The following is a 22,605-nucleotide window of genomic DNA, read 5'->3' on the forward strand; positions in this document are numbered from 1 at the left end:
GTACTGCAGTACTACTACAGTTTAACTACTACTACTAGATTTACTACCGTTTCTATCATTTGTTAGAGGACAAATAATAAAGAGGTCTGACAATGAGGACGTGTCTTCAGCGTGTGGAGGACGCCTTCAAAGGTCTGACCTCTCATGATGGGTTATGTGGGTGCAGTCGGTGCTTACACTTGAGTCCGTAGAGTTCACAGATCTGAAACAGAAATTCTTCTACAAATAGTGATGTAGTTGCTGCAGGACGGTTGCCTCCCACTAGGCAACCCATGCAATTGAAGGTGGTTGCCGGTCTGTCACCGCAACTGTTTTCAACTGATTGCCAAGTGTGAAGAAATGCAATGCAATCACCAGGAAACCACTGATATCTCCTAGTCACAAGGAGGCTGCTGTCCAGTTCCAATCAATTATGAAAGATGCATTATGTGAAATGTAGGCTCTCGTGGTTTTGAAGCCCAAAGCAAAGCAACAAAAAAGTGAGGATAGTGAGGATATCTTCCCCTACAGTAACTATCATTATAATGTCTTCTGCACTGTTTAAAAGTACAGTGGTAAATTCTCTTTTGCTACATATCTGTCCATTAAAGCTAAAATAGAAAGTTATTTTATGTAAAATATTTATTGCTAATAAATATTTGACTATTATTCATCTGCTAGATACCTCGTCATTCATTTCAGGTCTAAGTGGGTTGTACATCACAAAGGCATCTACATTTCTCTGCATTGTTTGTCTAAAGCCAAGATTATTAACACTTCTTACAAGACAGGCATGAGGAACAGCAGGTAAACAGCAGATTAACATTAATCACAGATAAAAGTAATTTGAAGCAACAAGAAAAACAGCAGATGAAAATGAGAAATGGTTGTTTAGTTTTAAGGAAAAAGTCAGATATATATGCTGATATCAAAATGACTCGACACACATTACAAGGCAGGGCTCTTTTTGCCTCAAGCAAAAGATGTCCACTGATTCCACTGTGACTTTTTTTGGTCTAGGTGACCCTTTTTTGGGGGGTGGTGGTGGGTGGGGGTTTGTTTTTAATATAATCTGTCTTTTCTGGAGATCTGTGTCTGTCTGTCTGGTGCAGAGTACATTTGGCAATAACACAACGCAGCAATAACCTGAGTTGAATATTACTGAACATACCAACTGTCTTGTTTTTTGTTTTCTTTTTTTTCCACAACTTACGCAACGTGTGTTTATGCAATAAAAATTGGAAGTTATCTAATGTACAGGAGAAATATCCATATAAAGCAACCGAGCTCAGTCCAATCAGTTTTTTGTTCTTATCAATGCTAACGGCAAAAAAAAAAAAGAGAACATTTCTGACTCACACTGAAGAGTGTAATGTAGTTGCTGATTAGGTCGTGGACCACACTAATTTCCTGTGTGGTTTGTCCTTGAGTCTGGAACAAGCAGGAGGAGAAGACGGAGGCCAGTTTTTCACTTGGCATGTGGTTCAGGTGGGAGCATTGCTGGATCCTGAATAACAGAGAGAAACATGCTTAGAAAAATCACTAAATATACCCACAGGTCGACACCAGTGGCTCACATCTTTTGCTGAATCACTCTCACGGTCTCTAAAGCCCGCTCGCACTGTTTACCGTGGCACAAGCACACAGAGAACTGAATGAAACGTTAGGCCTCACTCCAAATTAAGCATCAGGTCAATTAAGTCGTCTCTAAACAATCTATATCAAAAGGAGCTAAATCTATCCACTGCAGGTTTCCAAGGGAGATCGTGTGAGTGATGCATCAAGACAGCAGCGTGTTTGTGTTTAAAAAACAACACAAGAGGTGGAAAAAAATGATTCTTGTAGCTGCAGCACAGGATCCAAGTTGTGCAAGCTTTTTTTTTCTTTGGGTCTGTACCTTCTGCATTGTTTGAGTGTGCGTTTCCACTCCAACTAAAACAAAGTATCAGTGTTTCAGTTAACAAGAGGCGAGCAGCCTTTAATTTATTACTAGAAATCTCCGCATTTCAAAATTATCCAAAGGTGAAAAGGTTGAGAATTCAGCGTGGCAACTGACTGAGGGGGGGGGAAAAAATAAATACAATCTTCATGAAAAGAAACAAAAAGCACTGCACAGCCAGAAATAGCACCACTCGTTTTGTGGACTTCAACAACGTGTTTGCTAATTGCCTGAGTCTTTAATAATGAGCCACACAATCTGTCTCAGTTGAAAAATGCCAGCGCTCGGTACAAAACAATATGGAATTGATTCATCGTTTTCAACCGAAGGACACTGTTACTTCAGTGACTCACAAAAACAATCTTTTCCTGTTCAGCTTTTATTTTTTTTTCCTCAACAACTTTTCAATATATTCACTGTTTGGTAAACAGACTTAATTTGACAGAATATTCAGAAGTATTGGTCAGATGGAAAAACAGAGAGGGTCATTAGGAGAGCAGAGGAGACAATGGGCTAATCAGCAGGTGACAAACAGCAACCCGAGGGTCACTCGGGACGCATGACCCCTGAGCCTCTGCCCTCGTTCGGTCTGCGACGCAGAGCAGCTTCTGAAGAGCTACACGTGTTTCATCAGCAACAGGGTCAGAAAAGAGCATGAAGACAAAACCAAGTCTGTAACTTATGAATGCATAATATGGTAAAGTAGCTATCAAAGAATGGCTCTCTAATGCCCCATTAGTGGCAACAAGTCGCTGAAAAAGTGACTGGACTAATTAGGTTGGTTTTGAACTTCACTGCATCAAACTAAGACTAAAACTTATACATCACGAAGACACTGGATGTGAGCCCTGCTCGCCCTGGTTCTCCAATGACTTTACACCAAGTGAAGGCGATTCCTTGTCAATTCCACCTGCTAGCGGAATACCGAAAGATGCCTAAAAAGCTGCATTGTGGTGGGATGCGCTGTCTACAGGGTAAAGAACCCAGCACTAAGCTTGCAGGAGACAAAAGCAGATCCCGGCATTAAAAAAAGTGAAACGTCGGCTGGCAAAACTTTACATGCCTGTCACTCAGTTTGCTGCAGGCATTTTGTTACTGATAACTCAAGTAACTAAATGTCACGTTCAGGCTGAAGCTAAAGCATCTTGACAGCAATTTGTATTATAGTCGAATATATTCAGAGAGCTAAGAGTAATGTTTTTAGTCGCAAGTGCCAAATATTTAAGGAGGGAACTCAGAAATTCCCAGGAATTTTTTTGAGCTGGAAAGCCCCCCCCCCCTCCCCTCCCCTCAAGTCAGACTTTCCACTCGGAAAGTTGGAGAAGTCCCACCAAGCCTGACTTTGCGATCCAACACAGCAGCAGCGAGTTCAGTAAAAACTGTAGAGCTTGTAACGTGTACAACCACTGTTGTGTTTGTGTGTCTCGCTAAATAAGACACACACAGAGAATCGGACAGGCTCTGTTCATAAATGTGTTAATAATAAACAGTCACTGTGTGGTACTGCAGGTTTTACTAGTGATCTATAACTCTACCTTGCGAGGGAGCTAAACGAAACCTGTTTTCCTGACTGCTACTGGACCACCGTCAACTCTGATGTAAAGTCACTCACAGCCCTGAGATCTGACTAATTAAGTTAACTTTAGCTTTCTAGCTCCTAACTAGTCACGTGGTGCTAAGATAATCCTTTGAAATAGCCAGATGCTGCATTTTTAACTAGCTAAATCTGTCTTGTTAGCACTTTAGCACACTGTTGGCTAGTTTAAGGCTATTTTTACCTTCCAGTGAGCACGACTTTCAGAGAATGAGGGTTAGTTTAACACAAAACAATCTAATGAAAGCTAATATAATAGTATACAAAATGCATGCCTCCTTGTCAAGTCTAAGCACATGCAGCGGTTTTTTTTTCTTTCCTTTTTTTAAATATTGTATAAAAACAGATACAAAAAACTCTACAGAAATAAAGAATCAGGTAAATGTTATGATTTATCTGTTAGGCTGATACCCTACCACTTATTTCAAAGTATTAAATATGCGGTATGCAAACAGGTTATTAAAGAAAAAATAGTCCCGGCCTCGCTCGCTCTGTCTGTGTCTCACCCACTCTGTCTGCAGAGTGTAGGTGCAGCAGTTTCCACTGTTCCATCTGTGGCACACAATTAAGTGTACATAAATAGAAGATACACTTTAGAATACAGGATTTGTTCTTCGGTGGTGAGGAAGCCGCGCCATCATCTTACTTACTGCGTTACATGTTTATTAATACAGTGTTGTTTCTGGCATCTTCGTGCCTCGGTTTTCAAGTTTTTAAAAAAAACACTTGAAGTTCCCCTCCCAGAATGTAAAAGTTTACCTTGACACTGACCTTTGTAATGAAACAGCTTCACTAACACAAACTCTAAATGTGTCACAGTTTGTGATCTTGTGCGTATTTACCTGTAAAGATGCTGCAGCAGGGCTTGAAGGGTTGACCTGTTTATCTTTGGCAAGCTCTCTATGAAAGTGGAGTACTTCTTTACTCTCTGCCTCTCGTCCCTCTCATCTACCAAACCAAACAGAGGAGAAAAAATACTAAAGTAAATATATTTAGATACACAAGTACAGAGACTACCTTTCAAACACATGCCACAAATGGAAAAAAAAAAAAAAGGCTTTTCATGGCATGTTTAAAATGACTGGGCGAATTCATGCAGTTTAGCCTGATGGAATTGTGTGTTTCTTGCTCTCTTAGAAGTCTGTAGGCTTTATAGTGTTTTATATCCCAATGGTTTTCACACCACTGCCAGAAAGCTCACACACCCAGAGCTGACACCCAGTATGGATAGAGCTCCTTGGTCAGCAGTGCATCCTCTGCCTGTGACAAGAAGCTCTTCAGTGTGTCTGTCACATCCTCAACATGGTGCTCCTTCTTCCTCAGCTTCACATTACGGGCATCGCGGGTGAACTCCTCTAGGAGGTGAGACACTCGACCAGGACCCCCAGGCCTCTGGTAGAGTCCCTCCTGGCACAAACCTGTGTCAGAACACAGGAGAGACACGGCTGATTAATAAGAGATTGCCAGGTTTCTGCACATATTCTGTCTAGAAGGTAAATAGCTCTGATGTGGTGTGTCTGCAAAGGAAAATGATATATGTAGAACTATATATGACTGAATACAATTATAGAAAAGCAAGCAGCCTTATGGACAGTTTGACTTGTGGGATTTAACAGCGTTACATAAGCACATTTGAATCTAAATTGCAGGTGGAATAAAATTGTCGGCGCAAGGTATATTAACCTTCTGTGCCATTTTACAGCTTCACTCAGAGTTAACTTTTATTCCAAACCCTCATTATACTGCACACTACTTACTGTGACACTGTAAAAGTTCACAGTTACCATGCATTACTCAGCCAGTACTCTGTACCATACAGTTTATAACTTTGTATGGCGCATTCCTAAAGTAACAGGAGAGCACAGTAGTACTTACATTTATTTGCCACGCTGCTAAAAGTTTTTTTTTTTTGTTTGTTTTTTTTTTAAAGTGCTAGGATAATGACGCAGCATTGCCAGACAACATTAGAAAGCATGAAATTCTCATTGCAACGCAGTGCACTGGATGAATCGGCTCCTCAAGGGGAAATCATAATAATAGTAATGCAGAACTTTCTTTTTTTTTTTTCCAATTAAAAAAAAAGGTTTTTCCACGGAGAGATATAACATAGCTCACCATACTGAGTGACAAAGGAAATGCAGCTGTCGACTACAATAGGAACACCATTTTTAGTCAGCTGTTGGTCACCAAGCGCGTTGCCATCTGTGCCGGCAGCCAGTCGGATAGCAGAGTGCCACAGGGTGAAGTCCATCTTGTTGAAGCCATGAATGTAAACTGTTCTATTAAAATAAGAGAAAAAGAAAAAAAGTAATTATTGGTAAAGAATGCCATGCAGCGATTTCCACATACAACATAGTGCTTCCTATTCTATGACCTAAAGTTCGCATATTTAGAGATGCACCGCTAAGTCATTAAATTAACAACCGACAAGATTAAAGGAATCCAAAGAGCTTCAACAATACACACATCTATAAACAACTGCTGGTTTCCCAGTAGGTTTGATCAAAAAAGAAAAAAAACAACATACAAACAAACAGCAATTAACGGCACAAAGTTTTGTAGCACGACTCTAAAAGTGAGACTAAAATGGCTTGTGTGAGGGCTGCGATGCTACAGGCCATCTCACACCTTCTCTCTAACTGAGGCAAGGTTTTAATTACCTTGGATGGTTACAGTAGGTAAAGTGCATTTGGAATAACAAGACAAAAGGCAGAGTCGAAGCTAAAAGCACCGCACAATGCACGCTGTTGCTGTATCGCTAATGCAGTTCCAATTAGCACACCCTTTTTTTATCCCCCCTCTGGAACATACCTTCCACACTCCACCATCAGCAGGACTTGGATCTTGTCCTCACCCTCAGTATGTGTGGAGACAGCTGTGGGGTGGGGGTGGGGGTGGGGAGGCAACAAGGTGTAGAAAATGAAGGCGTACATTCAAATGAGCAGCATCTCTGGAATTATTTGATCTCAGTCCAAAGCATGAGAAAACTTTTGCCATGGAACTTGAAAGCTAATGCATTCATTCATCATCTCTTAAGTTTACATTTACCATTTAAATCAGCGAAATAATACCCTGCTAAAATATGTCTAGACATATCTGACTACGCTTTTCAACGGTGTAGGTATACACTGGGAAAATGAGATAAGTGAGAAAACAGTGCAGTGATGGAAAATGCCAAATGCATTGGAGTTAATAGCGTTTCCTTGTTGTAATGGGAAACATGATTTCAGGCTGTGTGCAAGCGTCTGATGGTGAGTTAAACAAGCGAGGGAAGTGGGGCGTAAACACTGGTTTCATTTGTCATCAAGGTTTACATAAATTTGGTTGAAATGCAACTAAACAAGATTGCACTGTGGGCAGTATTTAAGACATCAAAAAAAGAAAAAGAAAAGGAAAAAAACAGATACAAAGTGACTGGCATTCCTCTTTTGCAGAATCAATCTTTTGAAATCGGAATAAGAGTGTAAGATACAGAGAAACTGGGCTCAGGGACTCAAGCGCTCTGCCATAATCTCTTCTGGGGCTTCAAACAGCTGCTTGGATCATGGCAACAATCACACGCAGCAGAGAAAGTACAAAAAAAGATATGAGGCTCTGCACAAATCTCCTAGCAACAACATCTGGCACTTTCATCACATTCAAGCACTGGTTGTGCTCACATAATAGACAGAAAGATATAAAATGGAAAAAAGAAGCAGGACTTCACCTTAATGAACCATTGAATTTTGGAGATTGATTGGTACCTCAATAGCCACATTTACTAAGGAATTACAGGCTTTGTTACAGACGAATAAAAAAAAAATTGTTTTTCGGATTTTTGGAAATGAGCTTTGTCACTTTGGTACAGCTGGCAGATACAAATCCTGAGCAGAAATCTATGTGGGTAACACTAAAGATTGCAGTTCTCCTGCTCCTGGCCCCAAACAACCAATCAGACATTATGTGCACAGTAGAATTTCACAAATTCAATAGCGTGGTGCCAGGCATATCTATTCATTACTATAGTAAAGATATATCTAAGTGTATTTGCTTTTTTCTGGTGACATGTGGCACTACAAGTATCCTGAATAGAAATATATGAGAATTTTGTGCCAGTATATGCAAGATGTACTGTATCTACTCATGATATATATATAAAGATGTACACATCATTGTTTTCTTTAGTTTCTTGTATTAATTTACTTAAAGCCACAGTCACACAGGCCTAGAGACCTGCTGGCGACCCCCCTGGAATCCTCTGGTCACCAAGGAAAAATGTATATAGCGAGTGGTTGCGAGGTTGCTGGCTGTCGCCAGGTGAAATTGGTTGCAAATAGGGTGCTGCACCAAAAACGTCTTTGTGATTGCTTTGGTCACTAGAGATTGGCATATTTTGCATGGAAGATATCAGCTTATCTGCAAAAGCTCACTAAATACTAGCCGAGCAGCAGTGAAACCTGAAAAAGTCCAGTAACAGTTAACCTTCAAAGTCAAAGTTGTCCTGTGTGATTTGTTTGCAAACACTTGCCATTTACTCTCCAAGCTGTAGTGAACCTTAAAAAAGTGTGACACAAAGTAGAAATGGAGAATAAAGTAAAAGTTGTACCTTACTGCTGCGACCAACACATTTCAAAAGGCACAACTTTTACTTTGAAGGTGAACATTCTCTGTTTTTTTTCACCGCTTGGCGAGACTAGTCGGTGTCTTCCATGCAAACTGCTGGTGGTGTCAGCGACAACCTGCTAACAACCAAAACAATCATAAGGTTTTAAGTACAGAATTGAATGCATCTTTGTGACCAATTTCATGCTAGCAACCACTTGTCAACCAGTTGAGAAACACATACTTTCCCTAGTGACCAGTCTCTGGTCCTGCATAAACAGAGCTTTAGCAATTGATTTCACAGTGACTGCCCGCAACCTCCAGCAATAATTTTTCCCTAGTAACCCATGGTTGCCAGATGGTTGCCAACAAGTCTCTAGGCTTCTCTGACTGTGGCTAATGTGTATTGTTACCTATTGGTGGGCTGATAGTATTGGCCACTATTATCTATTCGCCAGTCTATCGGTACTGGGATTTATAAAGGCCAATAAATGAAAAATTTAAAAGTAAACACCTTTAAACCATGTTATATGTTGATGTTCCATAGTTTGTCCAACAGAGGGCAGTCTGCAACTTCTCTGTTGGCAACAAACATTTTGGAACACCATGAAAACAACAAGAGCGGGGCAGATCATAAGCAAATAAATAAATAACTACACATAAGTTCTACGGAAATCTGTTTAAGTTTTATGTCTCTGAAAGGAAAAAAAAAAATCAGCTGATACACTGGAATGTTGGATTTTTAATTCACCAAATATCGTTATCGGCCTTAAAAATCCTAAACTGATGGGGCTCCGCTATGCATAACATCAGTTATCATGATATTTATTTATGGCTCAGGTGGGATAAGCTAAAGGTGATGGACTTGACACATCACCATCCACAATGATCTAACTTACTGTTGTGTTTTCCAAACCTTTTTATTTATTTTTGCACTTTAATCAGATTTGTGATTCTACACATGTAGTTTTTCTGTCCCAATGACCACTGAAATTAAAGTTATGGCTCTCGCCTCATTGATTTAGGATCTTGCTCTTTTTAGCCCAAAATAATTGCTCAATGGCAATAACAAGTTAGCTGTTGATGTGCTTCTAGAAGGACTTTGCTGTTGGTTACTTTGTCCTTCATACTTTGTTTCTCACTTGGATTAAACACATAAACTATAATATATAAATCAGAAAGATGTACAGGGTAAGGTATATATTTATTTTTCTACCATTTACTACCCTTTGCTTCCAGTCTTGCTGACGCTAACCCCACTGTGAATCTGGTTCAGTCAAACACTTGATACTAAGATGATTTAAATAACTGCAGGTACTGATCTCTGAAGAAAAAACTGAGAATTAATATCTGTTTGCAGTTTATTCTGCATGGAATATCCACAACTGTCATTACTTTAGAGTGACCCCCCCCCAAAAAAAAAAAAAAAAACTTTTCAGTTTTCTCTACTGAATATTTAACACACTGATCAATAATCTGCAGAAACAAAATTTAATTTGATTGTTGACACAAGTGAGCTAGATGACTGGTAAAAGCAGTCGTCTAGCTCACATCACAGTGCTGTTTTGGCTAGCAAATCCTTTGTACTCATATAGGCCTTTGTATGTTGAGCTAAATAGCAAAAACTATTAATCCCCAAAAGTCTCTCTTAACAAGTAATTTGCTTTTTATTTTCTTTGGCAGATTTTCAAGGGCACAGTGTTTCATTCTGATCCAAGCAACAAAAGGGGAAAGCAAAGAACTTCAGAGATTGATATTGACTTGAGAGAGGTTTATTAACAGTGTTATCAGGTAAATGCAAAACACTTGTCATAGCCGTTTGAGCAAACACACAGCAATCCCCTTTTATCCATCTTACAGCTCAGTTGGAAATTTTTTATTACTTAATATGTTTGTGTGATAAAGAACTAAGTCTGCGGCCTTGTTCTCTCTATAATTTGTACTGAGCTTCCTGAAGGAGATTTTCATTATGTTTTTGTTCACAAAATGTGAGTAATTTTAAATCCACATTTCCATTAGTGCATTCTGATTCCCCTTTTATTTTGGCAAGTATTATGCGATAAGCTCATAATGTGACTGTCCCACTTCTGCAGGGCCTCGGGTCTGATTACACATGGTGTTTCTTGGGAACTGAGCTTCCAATAAACACACCTGGAAAGATAGTGGATCGTGTTTATTTATTTCTGTGTTGGCAACTTCTGCTGCTTGTCTATGGCATGTAAAGATAAAAGACTGTATATAAAAGACTCTGGGCCTGAGTAAAAGAGTAATCTCTTTTGTCAGATTGTACAGACGTCTTTAGAAAAATGACCCTACTGGACAGTAAACACTGCCCTGATGAGTTTATGGTCTTAGAAGAAAAGATGGGCATAGTCACCAATCAGTTAGTGAAGTCCAGTCATGAACCCTTGGGCTTAGCATTTTTTCAATGCTGTCTTGGTGTTTTCAAATTGGATGTGATGAGTGAGGGTGGTGGTTGGTGGATGCGAGGGTGGTGGATGTGATGAGCCCCCCTCCCAACCCCAACCTCCAGGCGACCATTTTTGATTGCAAGGCAATTACACAGGTTACCTAGTGGGAAGAAACAACTGCAGCCCAACTCAAACTGACTGCAATCACTTTCGGACAGATTGGTAAAGGTTTGCTGTCTAATTTATAAACACAAACAGATTGCCAAACACACTGCAATCAATCTGAGTCGGTATACACCAATAAGTTTAACATATCTGTGATGCATCTCTTTGCAGTAGGGGGCTCGATTCAACTGGCTGCCAACTGGTTAAATTCTGTTTGTTTTCCTAAATAAAAGCAAAGTTGCTAAGCTGGACGGATAGATGCATGGATGCACGGATGGATCGATGGATGGATGGACGGACGGAAGGATCGAAGGAAGTTGCTGAGCGCCTATGTCATTCTGCAATTAAATTGCAGTTCTGCAGCAACCACATTGCTATTTATGGAGGCATTTCAGAATTTCTGTTCCAGATCTATGAAGTTCTAGCTGGACTCCCAGTTTAAGTAGTTAAAGTTTCAGTACTTGTAAATGGCAACAGATTTACAACAGATGGCAACATATTTGCAATTTTCTTCAATTTGTCGCAGTTAATTTCTGTATCATCACAGAGTACATGTTGCCAACTTGACTGCATTCAATCGTAAATTGAGAGCAGACTGATTCCATCTTATTGCCGTTTTAACCACCGTCTTGATGCACCAAAGTTGTTTTGACGACGGCAACTAACTGCAAATGCTCACAGACCTGGTCCCTGTTTCTGAAGCAAGTATTGCTAGTTTGTGATTGTGGTCATGCTGCACTCACTCACTCACTCATTTAAATGTGGTGAGAACATTCTTCCTCAAGATATTTTGTAAAGGCAAAATACACCATTGTTTACTGCCAACAAGTAACTTTTTCTCTATCTTTATCAGTGCATTACTACATGTTTTGGCACTTAAGCACCATTTGTCTCTTATCATCCACAAGCACCCATTTGCAAACTTGTGTACATGTATGCTATTGTATGCTATTAACAAGACTTGTGCCCAGTCACTCAAAATGAGCACTATGGTGCTTCAGGAGGTTATTCCTATTTAATTCGTGAATAGGAAAATTACTAATCTGATCAGAATTGGCCATTTCTAACGTCAGCTTCCATTTAAACACTGAATTACCAGCGACTAAAAAGTCACTGATAATTCACGTTCAAATGGAAGCTGACACACGTTAGCCGTGACTGGTGATTGCTACATATCTTAAAAATTAGTTCTTTAAAAAAATGAATTTTTCCTTTAAATCAACCTCTGTGCGGACACATTTAAATCTGACTGCCAAATATACTGGACAGCAGTCTTGTGCTGATGCCTATCTCAAATTTTAGATGATTGAACAGAGCAGTGGGATTAGCTTTTTTTTTTTTTTTACCCATTTAGGCCATTGCCGTAAGAGAAATCCACTGAGAAAATTGCACTGAATGAATTTAAAGTTAATGTGCTTATCTTGTTTGAAAACCTTTCATTTCACAAAGTTCTGGGTGGGAAGGCTGATTTGTGCACCGTGACAGGTTAATGATTATCCAGCTCTATCTGTCATTTTCTCCTCATTTTACTTTGCTTCTTGTTATTTGTGGCACAGATATCTTGACACAAGGCATCACAAAAAGATCAATCTCCTCTCAAGTACACAGCTGAGCCCCTGGGAAGCCGTTTTAAGACGTATTGCACTCTCATTCTTTTGGGGTTATGCTTCTTTTTTGTTGCCGTTAACAAGTTACAAGTGCTTCATAGCCAAGAGAAATGAATACTGGATAACTGACAAGGATCAATAAATCATTATGTTTAGTCATAGGGTTGAATAGAGAACAAATGACAGTCGAGGCAATTAAGAATAAAATGAATAAAAGCCAAAAATTAAAGCTTGTGCTTTACTGTCAGTAGAAAATAAAAAAAGAAAAGACACTAAATGCATTTTAGAGGTGATTGAAATGATTATAACTCTGGCAGCCTGATGCAAAACAAAACACAAAAAAACCTCAGACATCACAGTTGCAATAAAACTGATGCAGTCTGAAGTGAAGCGTGTTGGAAACATGTAGTTTTTTTAATTGAAAAGTGTATTTATTTAATCCCCGAGTGCTACACAGGGGCACCTTTCATGTGGTGGTGTCACTGTAGAGAAAATAACAGTTAATCCCATGTCACAGACTGTGAATCCTAAAGGGATCCTTTCAATGCTCCAGAACCTACCATCCCTTGACAAAACACAGTCCCTTCTGGCGCTAACGGCTCCCCGGCTGTGACAAATATGGTTTGAGAAAGCCGGGAATAAAAATGAACACCACTGCAGTTCTTCATCCCGCCCCAGGTGAGAAGATGGGGCGGCACTTTGCGCGATTTGATCCATGTCGAGCTGTAAGTGGATTAAAAAGATCCATTGATTCTCCCCTCCTTCTGTTCGCACATCACACTGGCGCAATCCATTGAAATGTTCCAAAATCTTTATTATCTGCCAAAGTATGCGTGAACTTTTGAGCCTTCCACGCTGACTGGCAGCCTCTCCGCACCGACTGTCCTTTAAATAACTTGTGGTTTGCCAGAAATGAGAACATATTGGCAAAATTCATGTAAGTGGGCTGTGGGAACAGTGCTACCGTGACACTCTCATACTGTGAACATTATGCGGCTTTATGAAAGCAATGAATTCTTCTAAAAATCGTGTTTTCATAACAGATTTTGTTAGCAGCTCAGGGGAAGCCGAATCCCATCTGAATGATGATCGCTTGTCAATGCATTACGTAATATTGACATTTACTGACCTCATTCTGACAGAGCAACTTCTCACTCTCCTCTGGTCCCCTCCAAGCATGCCTTTTTTTTTTTTAAATAATGGAAAACTACACTAGCCAGTTAGAGGAGAGAGATTCATCTGAAAAGCGTAATGGTGTGAGAAGCTGAAATTTCTTTGCATCCTCCGACATCATTAAGTAGTTATAAATGCAAGCAGTAAGAGGGTGTTATGGATTGGTAGTTTTTTGGAAATTACAGAGAGTATATGAAAATAGAGTGAATGCTACAAAGCCACAAATCTCAGCACATTCATCATGAAGCTACAGCAATTGACTGCTGACACTATCAAGCATAAACAGATATGGTTGCTTTGGGCTCTGAGACTTAAAAAAACTGACTTATTGCCTATTAAGAGGCCAACCAGAAGCTTTTTAAAGGACTGTTTGCTCATGTAAACTGTGGCAATTCAGGTAAATCTGAGGTATGTGTGAACAGGACTGGCACAGCACTACACAGAGTTTTGTGCTCATGGCTTTTTTTTTTTTTTTTAAATACACATGACTGTGCTTGTATAATGCATATCATTTACACGGTCTTGTTAAAAATCAGAATGTATAGTACTTCAGTGGAGTAAATGTGTTTTAATCCACATTTGGAGAAAAGACAGCCACCATGCATGAGAATACACTTGGATAAAACACAGACAAGTGATTCATGGTTACTACTTACCAAAAAACAGAAGAAAAGCCAAAGCTGTGAGGAGCCAAACGATCTTATCATGGACAAAAAGTTACAAGAGCAAAGTTCCCTCAACAAGACAGGGAGATGCAATCCATTAAATGTAACTTTGCTGGACTTTGAGATCTGATTATGCGCCACTGATCCTATGTTGCATTATAATATCTGACTTATTATGTGGCTAATGATAAAGACCGCAAGAAACCACTACTTCACTGAGCTCCCAGCACGAGAGAAAACAGTGCGAGGCAGGAAAATAAAGCAAAACAAAACAAAACAACAAAAAAAAAAACCACCCCTGCTTACTGAGTTCCTGTAGTTGCTTCAGTTGAATTACTTCCTCCTCGCCTTCCTCCTCTCCTGAGCTGAAGTGCAGGGTAGAGCCTTCCAGCATAAACCAGCCCGTCCTCCAGTAGTATAGGTCATGACCTTCTTTGTAGTGGAGTCTGCCAATCAGTTCACTCTCTTGCCGCACTAGTCCCTCAACTTTAGGTGGGACGAAGCACTGCGTATCAGACAAGTAAGCAAAAAAGACAAGAGGGTTATTTATTAGAAACTTCTATAATTAAAAATGTGAAACAAACTAAAAACACAACAGCTGAAGCCCCCCTTTTCCTTAAACAGACACATTCAGGCACAAGTGTTACCCACTGTACTGCTGTTCTCTAGCCATTGTTCTATGATTTCAATTGAAACACTTAACTCTGATTAGGTCACGAGACATGTGGATTAAAAATGGCAGTTGTTGAAGTATCTGTGACTGGATTGTCTGGGAGTAAAGGATGAAATGGGAACGTGTACTGTAGGGTGTTGCATGATCCTGTCAGTATGTGAGAGAAGAGACAACAGGACTATTTCTCTTAATGAAACAAGCAAAAGTAGGATGGGGCTTACTGAGCACGATGTGTGAACAAATAAAATATCAGACAGAAGTGCTGTGGTTCTGCAGCACACTCACACTGTTTCTTCTTTGTAGCTTCGCATATAAAAGAAGCAAAAAAAAAAAAAAAAGTGTATGTGAGTGTCATTGTGCACATTCTGTGCAAAGTGTGTCACCTTTGTTAGTGCCTGGATCCAGTCATGCTGTGTTTCCTGTGTTTCAGCTCTGAAAATCAGCACGCGCTCTGTCTGCAGGTACAGCTCCACTGTAAACACAGCCCTGTCAGAGACGCACAGCTCACTATCAGATATGTGGAATGGGAAATGTCCTAACAGTTGCACACACAAAAGCAGAAAACGAAGAAAATGAAAACGAAAGAAGCATCCAAATCTATCTAAAGTTCTCACAAAACAGATCCATAAATTATGACCGCAGTCAGATCTGTTGAGCAGCTTTACTTGGAGCAGCTGGGAGTCAAGTGTCTTTCTGAAGGCCACAAATGATGGTACCCTTCTCTTTAACCTTCCAGGTTTGTTTGGCACAGTAGTTAGTTAAGCATTCAGCCTCTTAAATGGGTCACATCCAAATTGTCACTGCTTTACTTAGCAGAAAAAGCACAGGTTAAATAACTTTATAAAGTGCTTAGTGGCTCATCTAAATGGATTGCAGCCATCATTGAAGTTTATTGTGGCTCCATTTCATGTTAAGCAGAAGTCAAGTTAAAAGCAGGCTTTACTTAACTGATTCTGTCCACTAAACGGATTACACAGCTAATTTTACAAGATGATTATGAAAGCCAAATATTTTGCACACTTTTCAGTAGGCATGAAGTTACGCCAAGCACCGTTATAGCCTATATCTACCTAGACATTCAAAAGACAATTCTAATATAGCGTGCCCTATTTAAGCTTCTTGAATCTGCCTGCAATTTCTGTGCTCTGTAAGCCACTTTGCAAGCCACCTCCAATCCAGTCCTCCTTTTCATGCTGTCTGAATTAATGTCAAATCTTTTAGCTTTGACGACTGTCTTCTTATATATACGCGAGCAGTCTTTGCTGAGTCTTTGCTCTCCTTGCCCCAGGCATGTTGCATACACTGTAACAAATTGCTGTAAAAACTACAGCATGATATTACAGTAAGGCGGCTGTGTTTTGAAAATACAGCTCTTTGCTGTGAACTGAAATGCATCTGAAAAGAATATCGAATTTAATGATTTCAGGAGGCGTTCAGGACTAAGCCCTACTCAGCACTCATTCATGATGGTTTGGTTTGGCTGATCACTAAATTTTAAACTCGCTCAAATGTTAAAGATGTTACTGTTAGGGTTCTTATGTGTTCAAAAATATGTAACTTCAATATTTGACAGTGCTGGATTCCTTCCTTCAAAGGGGAAAAGGACAAAGACATTTAGAGTTTTGACTTGGGAAGTTTTACATTAAAAAACATTGTTAAACATTGTTATGCCTTTGTTTGACAGGCAGTTTGTTTGGAAATTTTGACCCTTTGGCACTTTTATTTTAAAGGTGATTTAACTTGTTATATACAATGTAATATTACCATGGGGGTTATGCACTTTAAAAAAATGCACCAATTCATATTGTTTTAAATCAAATCTTGTCAGAGCAATTTTACACTTTGGTTGCAAAATTTTTGACTTATATTTAAAAAGCAAATGTTGCTGTTGCAAAACATGTCATATTTTGTTATCCTTCAGTTTGTCTGTTTTAAATTGACAATGAATTAAAGTAATTTTAAAATATATTGTTTTTTATTTGCTTGAAATTAGAAAAATCACTAATATTTACTGACAGTTTGGTAAATTAAGTTACAAGTTGACATTTTAACTTTGAACAGCTAGTAATAGCCAAAGTATGCAGAGTTTAATTACTGTTGAAATTACAATTTATGGTGCCTCTTAAACTACTGTAAAATGAAATCATTCTATCACAGGATTACTGTAATTTTATTACATTAAAAATGTAATGAAGAATACATATATCAAATTTCATGGCTCAACTCCTTGTAGTTCTGAAGTCCACAGACCAGAAAATTAAAACAACACAACATCCTCCCACTTTATTTTCCACAGGAGGATAAAAATGAAGTTGTTGCCAATCAGAACCTTTCCAGATCGTGTTACATGGTAGCTCAAAATCTGACGGTACTTTTCTGTGTTCCTGCATTCATAATTCTATCAATTTTGGCAAGATCTCCAACACCACTGTCTGAAATGCAGTCCCAAAACATGACAGAGCCTCCACCATGTTTTACAGATAGCTGTAGACACTCACAGTTGTACCTCTCGCTTGACCTCCTCTGTACATATTAATGATCAGCTGAACTAAAATTTCAAATTTGGATTCATTGCTCCATCAGACATGTTCCCACTGATTTTCAGTCCCGTTCTTGTGTAATCTTCATACCTCAGCCTTTTTTTCCCTCTGTTTCTCTTCTTTAAGAATGGCTTCTTGACAGCCACCCTTCCACTGAGGCCATTTCTGATGAGGCTTCAGTGAACAGTGGATGGATCAGTTGAAGGGCCTGAAGCATCTCTCAGGTCCTGTGTCAGGTCTTTTTTCAGATGCTGTTTATCTGCTGTGGATAGTGTTTTTTATTTATTTATTTTTGGTTTGTTTTTTTAGGCCTGCCACTTCTTTTGTCCTCCACATGTCCAGTTTCCATAATTTATTTCTTAGGACACACTGCACACCATGCTGAGATAGGCCTAGATTTCAGCTGATATATTTTTGCACCTCGTTGGTGCAGAAATCATATTTTATGCCAGTCAAACTGTGTTATCTTTGGCATTTTTCATGTAATGAAATATGAACAAATGATGTGTGTTTGTGACAGGCTGCTAGTAACAAAGTGCCTAAAGATACAATTTAAAATTGGTTCTTTACTAAGTTGTCTGTTGTGTGCAGACACAACACTTGTCTCTTGAGTTAGGTGGCTTTTTAATTCTTGAATGATTCATTGGTCACTGTTAAGTGGCATATGCATATATATGCATATATATATATATATATATATATATATATATATATATATATATATATATATGCATATATATATATATATATATATATATATGCATATATATATATATATATATATATATATATATATATATATATATATTATGGAATGCCATTTAGGAAATTATTATATATATATAAAAATAAGAGTCTGAATATATTGAATGAAACTTGAACATATTGAATGATGTCTGAATATATTGAATGAAAGTCTGAATATATTGAATGAAACTTGAACATACTGAATGATGTCTGAATATATTGAATGAAAGTCTGAATATATGGAATGATGTCTGAATATATTGAATGAAACTTGAATTTATGGAATGATGTCTGAATATATTGAATGAAACTTGAATATATTGAATGAAAGTCTGAATATATTGAATGAAAGTCTGAATATATTGAATGAAAGTCTGAATATATTGAATGAAAGCTGTGGTCACGGAAGCGCCATCTAGTGTTTTCCTTACGTAAAGCGCATAATGTCGCTACAAGAAGCGGCACTATGAGTCAATCTGCAGTTCATCTTCACTGTTTCATCGTGGAAGACCAAATGCAGCAAACCTCTCAGGTCAGACAGCTCCTGCATGCAAGCTAACATTACGCAGAACATGCACAGGCACCCTCCACAACAACAGGCCCTGTCTAGAATCTGAGATGTGGATGTGGAAGGCATGTTCTGCTTATTGTTAGCTTGATACGCAGGAGCTGTCTGACCTGAGAGATTCACTGAATAAAACTCTTCATCAGTAGTATGATTAGGAACACTGCTGCTAGCATTATGTTGGCCAGTTCATGCATTTGACGGGGTGTTAATTAGCTACTCATTATTTAGGATTTCTGCCACTAAATTCCCTGCAGATTGACTCACAGTGTCATTTCTTGTAGCGACATAATGTGCTATACGTAACGAAAACACTAGATGGCGCAAGAGCTTCCGTGACGTCAGTTTTCATTCAATATATTCAGACTTTCATTCAATATATTCAGACTTTCATTCAATATATTCAGACTTTCATTCTATATATTCAGAGTTCATTCAATATATTCAGAGTTCATTCTATATACCGTATTTTCCGGAGTATAAGTCGCACTTTTTTTCATAGTTTGGCTGGGGGTGCGACCTATACTCCGGAGCGACGTATATGTGACATTTATAACACATGAACCAAAATACTCCAGCCACTTGACATCTCCGTGAACTGCAGCTTCAAGGCAGTCTTGCGTAACCTGTGGGCGCAGTGGATGGTGGATGGAGAGCACAGCTTAACGGCAACTGGGATAATGCGCCACCCAACTTTCCTGGAAGTCATTGGATGGATCAAGAAAACATGGGCTTCAGTGACAAACCATCCTGTTGGGATTCAGAAAGGCTGGAATAATTGGAACTGCAGCTGACGACGAGTCTGACTAACGCGATACAGAAGAGGAAGCGGCACTTCGTCTACGGAGTGTACGGAATTGTTTAGAAGTGACACCGAGGATGAAGAATTCAATGGATTGATGGTTTGGTTAACTTGTTAGTATGTTCTTTATGCTATGGTTATCTGAATAACTTAATGTTACGTTAACATACCGAACACGTGTTCGTTGTGCGTCATGTAGCTGAATGTGCTACGTTAGCATAACGTAGGCGTAACCGTGTTCGTCCTGTTCTTTAATCCATTATTATTTTAAATTGCCGTTCAAGATGGAATTTCTGCTCTGGGTCTCGGATTCTATCAGCCCCCCCCCCCCCCAAAAAAAGTGCGACTTATAGTCCAGTGCGACTTATATATGTTTTTTTCTTCTTTATTATGCATTTTTTGGCTGGTGCGACCTATACTCAGGAGCGACGTATAGTCCGAAAAATACGGTATTCAGACTTTCATTCAATATATTCAAGTTTCATTCCATATATTCAGACTTTCATTCAATATATTCAAGTTTCATTCAATATATTCAAGTTTCATTCAATATATTCAAGTTTCATTCCATATATTCAGACTTTCATTCAATATATTCAAGTTTCATTCAATATATTCAAGTTTCATTCAATATATTCAGACTCTCATTTTAATATATATATATAATATTTCCTAAACGGCATTCCATAATATATATATATACATATACACACACCTGAAAATGTCAGATACAAGGATACAATGGACTGAAAATGAATGCAGAAGTTTTCATTCCAAGGTTTTCAATAAAAAACAGCTTTTTAAAGAAAGCCTGAAGAACCATTGCTCAAGACCACTTTAAAAACAGAAAGTCTGGTTGCTTGGAAGTAAAATATAAAGAAATGCGGGGTAGGTCAATGCAAAATATTTAATGTGGCAGTGAAAGTCTTGCTTTTGAATATAGTGAAATATTGATCTTGACTGAAATACAGACCTTGTTTCCAAACAAAAAAAAAAAAACCTCCATATCCACATATAAATGTGAAGTATTAAATTTAAAGCTAGAATTGCCTTTTTTTGCGGTGTAATTCATTAAACTGGGCATGAGATTTCCCGACAAATGGTACAAAAAATACATTTCTTCAAAGAACCATTACTAAGCAAATCACAATCGTTAATGCTGTTTCACTGCTACACTGAATATTAAAAATGCTGTGTTCAGTATAGCACTGCCCATTCTATTAACTTCTAATTTCAGTGAATAATCTTTAAAAACAGCTTTTGGCTCATGTGAGACCTCCATATTTAGTGTTTTTTTTTTCCCCCACACTTCCAAAATTTTATTGTGAAACTCACTTAATGAGGTGTAATCCCACCTTATACGTTGATGTGGATGCCATCGACGAGTGGTAAACAAAGCAACAACACAAGCATTTTTTTTTTTACCATACAGCACAATCAAAAGATTTAATTGGATTTTTCCCATCAAACTCCACTGCCTTAAATTAAAAGGCCAGCTTTTATAAAATTAGGAGCAGTCGGTTGTTTTAACATTTAATAACATTCGCTTTGTTACTGGCATCACTATACACAGGCTTTGCTTTATTTAAGCATAAAAACTGAAGGTGTGCACGAGGGTTATGTATGTATACATTACATAACTTATGCACACCTTCAGCATCATGCATATACTTCACCCCCACACGCAGACACACACTCGCAGGTAAAACCCTTCCTGTTGGAAACCCAAAGGCAACTATTAATCTTTGTTGCTCTCTCTCTTCCTGTTGTTTCTGCCTTCGTCTCCCACACCTCTCCCTCAGTGAAGGTGCACGGGTCAGAGTATCACTCGCTTAATGGTCAGCACACACTGACAAGCAGTAGTTCCCTTTATATTGGTACGCTACAACGAGGGCAGCTCTAAATGCTACTGCGACGGGTGTTTAAGGTGGCGTGTTGCGGGGGTCACGGCAGCGCTGAGTTGCTCGCTTCTAACGTGTGTCAGGGGAACAGGAGAGACACGGGTGTTTGTGCGCCCTCGCGTGACCTCGCCCTCCCTCTTCCCCACAACCCACTCCTCTGCCTTCACGCCGGGAGGTTTGCAGGTGCTTGTTAGAGGGGGGTCCCAGGGGAAGAGTGAGGGAGAGAGCAGTGGGGGTGGGGCTACCTTGATGTGCTGGGGAAAATTCCTTTGTAAAGAAAGGACAAGAGGGATGAGAGATGAACGCTGCATCATGAGAGTCCCAGAGGGAGGGAGTGGCTGGGGGAAGAGGAGAGAAAGAAAGAGAATGCAAACTAGAAGGAAAGAGTGACAGAAAGGTGTTGAAATAATGATGTGCAGGAGAACATGAGACATAAGAAGCAAACATACAGCCACAACAACATGGGTCACTTTTTTGTGCTGTATGTGGCATCAATTCGAAATGGTTTGTTCCCCTATGGACCACCTCACGGATGAGCTAAACTTTATCTAAACAGCAGCAAACAACATCTAGTTAGCCAACTTTACGCTCTTGTTTTTTCTTTAAAAAAGTTTGTGTGGACACCAGGTTGGTGGGAGAAGTCAGCTTAAGGCAGGAAATGGCAGACAAAAATATGGGTTCTGCAAAACTTCCCTCTATTAGACAGTGATCAGAGTTCGGTCCCTACCTGCCCTGGTATATGGCTGCAGCATTTGTACTCTGCAGTGATATTGCACACTGGGGTTTCCTGTATGTGGTTTTGTTTAATTTTTGGATTTGATTTGAAAGCTTAGCTGTTGTGTAACTTCCATGTGGGGGAAAAGGTCATTAGGTTGGCTCTGAACAGTAACAAATGACAAAAAAAAAAAAAGGATACAATTCACAATCACATGACAGCAGACAAGCTATAAATGAGGTAACACTCACACCATAGCAATAGAAACACTAACTAAAGTTCACTCCAAAGTCATCTAGACTTTTTTGGTGTTAGATGTTCTGTTTTGGAGATATCGGCTCTACTGATGTCCGTCTTCTCTCTAAAGCAGTCGTACTACGCTTACTTCCAACTCTATAGTCTTATTCTTAAACTCTCTGAGAGCAGCTTTGCCTGATTCATAGTTTCAAATAATCCACATCTGTCTCATATTGGGCCTTGGCGAAGCCAGCTTTCTTTTCTTTGCTTGCCATTGCAAACAGAAGATTTGAACAGCAGGTGGGTGGGGC

The 22,605-nt window shown here is 39.1% G+C and overlaps 1 protein-coding gene across 1 annotated transcript in view; it reads right to left on the bottom strand.

Moving 5' to 3' along the window:
* The window catches only part of arap2 (ArfGAP with RhoGAP domain, ankyrin repeat and PH domain 2), a 174,253-nt gene that overhangs the window by 26,606 nt on the left and 125,042 nt on the right, over positions 1 to 22,605 (bottom strand). The window contains 7 exon segments of the mRNA XM_030753721.1: positions 1,339 to 1,486; positions 4,355 to 4,460; positions 4,718 to 4,930; positions 5,628 to 5,791; positions 6,324 to 6,387; positions 14,421 to 14,619; positions 15,171 to 15,273. Of these exon segments, the coding sequence (XP_030609581.1) occupies positions 1,339 to 1,486; positions 4,355 to 4,460; positions 4,718 to 4,930; positions 5,628 to 5,791; positions 6,324 to 6,387; positions 14,421 to 14,619; positions 15,171 to 15,273 (997 nt within the window).

Source organism: Archocentrus centrarchus, chromosome 18, assembly GCF_007364275.1.
Source record: "Archocentrus centrarchus isolate MPI-CPG fArcCen1 chromosome 18, fArcCen1, whole genome shotgun sequence".
Lineage (NCBI taxonomy): Eukaryota > Metazoa > Chordata > Actinopteri > Cichliformes > Cichlidae > Archocentrus > Archocentrus centrarchus.